The sequence below is a fragment of the Penaeus monodon genome, unplaced genomic scaffold (genome assembly GCF_015228065.2).
Source record: "Penaeus monodon isolate SGIC_2016 unplaced genomic scaffold, NSTDA_Pmon_1 PmonScaffold_2846, whole genome shotgun sequence".
Classification (NCBI taxonomy): domain Eukaryota; kingdom Metazoa; phylum Arthropoda; class Malacostraca; order Decapoda; family Penaeidae; genus Penaeus; species Penaeus monodon.
Genome location: NW_023657511.1, coordinates 17953 through 25053, shown reverse-complemented (window position 1 = coordinate 25053; position 7101 = coordinate 17953). Strand labels below are relative to the sequence as shown.

General features: G+C 35.6%; 1 protein-coding gene across 1 annotated transcript; it reads left to right on the top strand.

Annotated features, from left to right (window-relative positions):
- The first annotated feature begins 882 nt into the window (after nt 1–882).
- Nucleotides 883–4218, top strand: LOC119570477 (OTU domain-containing protein 3-like). The gene is given in 9 exon segments (XM_037918193.1): nt 883–1060; nt 1400–1548; nt 2459–2571; nt 3024–3039; nt 3042–3148; nt 3499–3592; nt 3595–3669; nt 3672–3806; nt 4025–4218. Coding segments are annotated over 9 exon segments (1023 nt in total). The 5' UTR covers nt 883–905; the 3' UTR covers nt 4204–4218.
- The last annotated feature ends 2883 nt before the right edge of the window (nt 4219–7101 follow it).

Below are 7101 nucleotides of genomic sequence, written 5' to 3'. Positions count from 1 at the left end.
CTCTGCATAAGTGGTTTGACCATATTACTCTTCAATCAAATAGCATGATTCTTACGTAAATGAATTGAAAAACAAGGTCAATCCCTGTGTTATGGTCACATTCAGCTAGGGCAAATTGAAAATTATATTCTTGTAGCCGACAAAACAGTCGCTGGTACAAGAAATAATCTGCAGATGTAAATGGAAAATACCACAAAGAAAGGAAAAATTATCAGGGGAAGCGCCACTCACAGCCTAAGTCCACTCGATGCTCCCAAGTTTCAGCTCTTATCTTGACGTTGATATTGAGGTGAAGACAATACTCACTGGGGGTTGTTGGACCCTCCCCTCAGGCAGTAGCCTAAGGGTACACCCAGTCAGGGCAACTTAGATCATTGAATAAATTTTATGATATGGAGTGTGTCTACTGGAAAGAAATGCAGTTATTATAATGTTTTTTTCTCTGTATAGGCTATTTCATTCAAAAAAATTCTTTCAGTTATATTAATTGCATGTCTAGAATCAACAATAAAATAAAGTAACCAAAATTTATGCAATGCATTTATAATTTACACAACTTACATTATGACCTGAGAGCCAGTTGGTGTGCAAGTGCCTAAAAGAATTACTGCTAGGGTTTTGGTGCAAATGTACTGAGAGATTAAGCTAAATAACGATATAAAAAAGATCACATACAATTTTACCAAGTCACTCACTGCCATAGTTCTCCAAGGTTCTTAGTAAAGGTATCCTCAATAGTTGATAAAAGGAGAGTCTGTGATATCTCTGATAATCAAATTGGAATTACACAGGTTTTGCAAGAAAGGAAACCTAGCTTGAATTTTTTTTATTGTTTATATTTAATGCCTTTTTTTTTTGCTATACATTTATAATAATAGTAAGATCTCTTTTGTCATTCATTGCAGATGGCACGTAAGCGTGAAGAGAGAGCTATTAGAAATGCACAGCGGGCAGCTCGGAAAGCCCGTGCTTCTCAAAGTGGGCAAGACCCAAGCTTCGTTTCCTTGAAGCAGCAGTTGGCGGCCATGGGACTAACCCTAAGAGAAATACCTGGAGATGGGTTAGTCTTCACTGAAGATATTTCGAATCTTTTATTTTTCTCTTTTTATGATATAAAGCTATAATATGTATATTTAAAATACCATGATTTTACATAGTAGTCTGCATTTTAATGTTTTATTTTTGGAGGATTTGTATTACTTGAAATATATATGTTAGAGTATACATAGGTTATGCTTTATATTTATTGTTTATCTAGATTATGCTTTATATTTAATGTTTTCCATCTAGAAAGTTTTGGTATTCTATATTTATTTAGTTATATGTATTTATTTTACATTATATAATACTTCAGTTATATATATGAAAAGTGACTAAAATCAAGTCTTTCGTGTTCCAGAAACTGTTTATTTCGTGCACTAGGAGATCAGCTAGATGGAACGCCAAACACACACCAAAAGCACAGACAAGATGTTGTTGCTTACATGCGACAGCATCGCAGTGACTTTGAGCCTTTCGTTGAGGATGATGTCCCATTTGATAGGCACTGTAAGTCAGCGTTTTATTTATTATTTAGTTTTTAAACAACAGATCTGTTTAAACATAGGAATTCAAATTGATTGTTAACTTCACTCTAACCAAAAAAATGTGTTAAAGAAGAGCAGTACATTCTACTTCGGAAGTTTTTATGTGAAAGATGTTTAAGTTCTCCAGAAATATGAAGGTGAAATGTTTTTTATGATAGCATTACACACATAAGATACAAGTTAAAGCTCTGCTTGAATTATTTCTGGTCAATTTAACATAAGATGTATATTGAAATATCACAGAATTGATATACTAACTTTTGAAGGAAACAACTGTTCTTTTTGATAAATTTCCAGTTGCTGTTTTCTCTATTTTCTTCATCAAATACTGGATTACTGATCATGATATGTACCAGAGAAAAAACAAAATTTGCTGATTAAAGCACAAAAGTCTACAGTAGCATATTACCAATTGAGAAAATACTATATAATTATGTTCCTATATCCTATATTACACTGCAGTATCATAAATACTTAATTTGTCCAATAGTATTATCACAAAACTCACTAGAATATATGTACAGAATATAAATTTTGTTTAAAATACAATGTGCTTTTTTTGTAATTGGTATTTTTCAAATACCTTAGGTAATTAAAAGAACAAGTACAAGTAATGTTGAATTTTTAAACTCCAAGTAAAAGTACATATATATGAAAATCAATACGCAAGTCCAATTACAGGTACAAGTACATGTACTTGGACCCTACCCTGCCACAAGGAGTCAGTTATTAGTCATGCCTATCTCACATGTTTACCCCTTTCTTTGATTCTTTTTTATTTTTTATTGTTATTAGAATGGTTAAAGCGATTTGCAAATTTGAATCAACACATGTAAGTATTTGGGTGTACTTTAATTCCATTATTCTTTCAGTGAGCAACTTGGCTGAACTTGGAACTTATGCTGGGAACGACTGTATTGTTGCTTTTGCACGCCTTCATGAAGTTAACATTGTAATTCATCAACTAAATGCTCCCCTTTGGCAGGTAAGGGAATGAACATATATTGGGTGCAAATTTGTGTAGATATCAATTTGTATGTATATGCATGGTGGGTGAGGGTGTGAGAGTGGAAGGGAATGGCGGTGTTAAGACCGTGAGTGTGGGTATGTGTGTGCATACTTGCATGCATGAGTGCAATGCCAGTGTGTGTATGCATGTGCCTTCTTTATATGTTTCTTATTGTTTAGCAGTCTAATTATATATCTGCATCTGCAAGTTCCTGCAGGATGCAGATGCAGGACTCGTGATAAGGCTTAGACATCCTGTAATAATCCATTGCCTTTCCTTATATTTCATGTCTTTGTACTTTAGGCCAGTATGCATTAATATGTTTAAGGAATTATAATTATTTTTATTATTAACTGTAATTATGATATTATTTTCATGTTTATATATTTAAATTCAGTCTGATTCTTAATTGATTTATTTTATTTCAGATTTCTGGAATTGAAGGTAAAAAAATATTCGCGAACTCCACATATCATATCATAATGGTGATCACTACAATAGTGTGCGCAGAACTGGAGATGTAACAACCAGTCCTGCAAGCATCAAGTTAGCTGTAAGTAAATGATATTTTTTTTGCAGTTTACCTTATCATTGTATTTTTTGTCACTCTGCTTTGTTCTTGTTCTCTTCCTCCTCCTCCTCCTCTTTCTCCTCTTCCTCCTCTGTCCTCCTCCTCTTCCTCTTCCTCCTCCACCTCTTCCTCTTTTCTCCCACCTCCTCCTTCTCCTCTTCTTCCTCTTCTTCTCGTCCTCCACCTCCTCTTCCTCCTCTACCTCCTCTTCTTCCTCCTCCTCCTCTTCTTCTTCCTCCACCTCCTCCTTCTCCTTCTCCTCTTCTTCTTCTTCCTCCACCTCCTCATCCAATATCAGTACAAAATCACATCAACTTTTCTTCTCACTGCAGGTTCAGGAATCCTCAAATGATACCAAAGATAAAAAGAAGAACGGGAGCAAATCCCCCGAAAAGTCCTACAGTGATGACTACTGCCAGGACTATGGCCAGAGTATGGCCAGGACTATTCAGTTTGGTCAGGGGAGGGTTACGACTACTCAGAGCCAGTGTATGAAGGTCTCTCCAGGAGGAGCAGATGGTCATTGATAAGACAGGCTGTGAGGATCTGCAGCTGATCAGGTTTTCAGCTGGAGCCCATGAGTACGATGTGGAGGAAGCCATTGACTCTACACTCAGCTATGTTATCTCACAGCAGAAAGGTGTGTGTTGTGGTTCATATTCTATTTTGTGGCTGAGATTCCTGTGATTTTTATTACTGTTAAATTGTAGTTGAAATTATTTCAGTGTTACTAACCACTTTCTTTGTCATTGTTATCATTAGTCATAGATCACCTATAAGTGTTGTTTTTACTTTTATGGTCATCATTTTTAATAATACTTCCATCTTATGTGCTGCTGTCATTATTTAATCCTCCAGGAGAAAACCCTCAAATCACACTCAGCAGTAATGGCATATGGGGACCAAATGGGACCGGGACTCGCATATTTGGGGAGGGCGCAGCCACTCCCCTCGCCCCCCCAACATCCATCCATCCAGTTACCAAAAGAAGACAGCACAGGAGAAGCTCCAGCAGCGCTTGCGCACACAGCCGGTAAGTGTGTGGGTCTTGGGTCATGGCTGGTTCCCTTAAGGACCAGTAGATATTGGTGGTGTAGTTATAATAGCTTAACATGTGTGTTTTTCTTCCTTTTTCTTGTATTTCTTTGTCTTGTTTACTTTTTTTCTTCTTTTTCTCCCCCCCCCTTCCTCCATCACATCATTTTCCCCACTTCCTCTTCCACTTCCTTTTCATCATTCTCTCTTTCCTACTTCTCTTTCTTATTTTTTTTCATCCATCTCTTCCTCTTACTCCTCCTCTGTCTTTGCCTTCTTCTTCTTCTTCTTCTTCTTCTTCTTCTTCTTCTTCTTCTTCCTTCTTCCTTCTCTTCTTTCTTTTCTTCTTCTTCTCTTCTTCTTCTTCTCTTCTTCTCTTCTTCTTCTTCTTCTTCTTCTCTCCTCCTCCTCCTCCTCTTCCTCCTCCTCTTCTTCTTCCTCCTCTTCTTCTTCTTCTTCCTCCTCTTCTCTTCTTCTTCCTCCTCTTCTTCTTCTTCTTCCTCTTCTTCTTCTTCTTCTTCTTCCTCCTCTTCTTCTTCTTCTTCTTCCTCCTCTTCTTCTTCTTCTTCTTCCTCCTCTTCTTCTTCTTCTTCCTCCTCTTCTTCTTCTTCTTCTTCTTCCTCCTCCTCCTCTTCTTCCTCCTCTTCTTCTTCCTCTTCTTCTACTTCTTTTTCTTCTTCTACTTCTACTTCTAGCACTTTTTCTTCTTCTTCTACTTCATGTCTTCTTCTTGTACTTCTTGTACTTCTTCTACTTCTTTTTCTTTTGTTTTTATTTTTATTTTTTTTTTTACTATTTTTTTTATTTTTTCCCCTTGTCTTTGCTTTTTCTTTTTCTTTTTTTTTTCCTTTTCCTTTTTTTTTTCCTCCTCCTTCCTCCTCCTCCTCCTCCTCCTCCTCCTTTTGGATATGTTAAAATAAATTCATTTTGAAAACACATTTATAGCTTGAAACATGAACATTTGTATATACTGAAAATTTTCACATCCCCTCGGGCATTTTGTCTAACTCCAAACGCAAGGAGCTGAAGAAGCAGTTGAGGAAACAAAAAGCAATGACGGAAGAGGCAGCAGCAAGCAAGCTATGACTGGGTTTGACCCGACCTCAACCCCATGATGATCAGAGGTTATCATCGTCAAAGACATTTGGTTGCCTGAGTATTTAATTGATGTAGTGGTACGCAATACATAAAGATTAGATACTTACAAGATTTAGACATTAGCTATGAGTGCTGATGGTAAAAACAGATTGAAACATTACATGGATGAATTATTACTTTATAACTTTATATTAACTGATGGTGCATGACACATCAGTGTTTATTGTGATGTAAAAAATTAAAGAATTTAAATTGGAAGCTTTTTTGGGGAGGGAGGGGGGCAAAACTTGAACAAGATAGTAAATACTTTTTTTTGAGATGGTTGACATGCATTTATTAAATCTCATATTTCAATTGATACCTGTCAAGCAACAGATTTTCAAAGATAACAAAGCAGTAGATGAAGACATCTTTTCATTTAGCTTTGCCTTTGGCTCATAGCAGTCATGTGTGGAAATGATTGCACAAGGAAAAGAGGAAACAAGAAGAAATAATAAAAAAGACTAGTCGTGCAAATAAAAGTCACTGTTTCTTTATTTTAAGATGTTTATGAAGGATCTCTGCCCATTCAAACAATTAAGAAAAAAAAATAGAAACAGGCCTTTTGTTATTTTGTGAATCTTATTATTTGGTGGATCTTAAAGATAGTGTTTGAGATGGTTTATCTGCCTGTAGGTCTGTAGGTCTTGGGGAGGGTGAATACCCTTTGCAGAAATAACCATAAAAGTAAAGGAAGAAGGATATATCATATAGGTAAGTAAAAATCATTTAGAATATAAATTATAATTATAATAGTAATAATTATTTTAGTTGTTTTTCCATGCTGTTGACTTATTTGTGAGTATAGGTCTTAAATTCTTAAAGTATTACCAAAGAAGACAAAACAAAATTAGTTTTGTGCTTCAAGGGTTCAAAGCTGGTAAAGATACACCCTTTTTTATATTTTTCTGGTCTTTGTCTGTGATTGTACTTTAGGAAAGGGCTTTAATCAACTGTCCATTTGTTCTTCAGACTACCAGTTGTAAAGGAGACAAATATTGCAAACTATACTAAGACAGTAACTTGCTTATATACACCAGGTTGTTTCTTGTAATTTAATTCTCAGTAAAACTGCAGTAGATGAAACCAGTGAATGTGTATTTTATTTTATAATCATTGTAGGGCAGTTCTAATGTATTTATAAGACCTTCTAGTAGATCATATGTTTATTTGCTCTACATTTGATTACTTTAATGAGGTAAAAAAGTGGAAGGACCAAGAACATGTGCATCAACTTCTCATTTCTCAAGCCCGTGACTATGATATTAGTATCACCATATTTTGTCTCACCACTCACATTCACAAATATTTTTTAAACTCTTAAAAAGCAGAGTATTGTAGGACCTGTGATTATATTATCTCTTACTTCTTTTCTTGGGCAAGTGCTAAAACTCCAATTCAACAGCTGCTTGGTAACTGGCTAGTCCCTACTCTACTGCAGGTACTTTCCTCAAGATTTACGGGTTTTGCATTTTGGGTCACTGATTTCCCTGATCGGGACTTAATCTGGATACAGTGTGCTGTACTTTTTTTGTATGTGTATATTGAGGTGTATACATTTTGTTATACACAGTTGTGGGCTTTTAATGAATTGGATGAGACTGCAGTTGATTTTTCTGTGATATGAAAGAAATGGAAGTGTTTTGGGTTGCATTTTATATCTTCACTGTTTGGAATAATTATTTCACTGGTCAACAAGTAACTGCTGCAATTCAGAGCAATCTCTGCACGTTTCATATCCTCTCAAATTTATATTAAGTTTT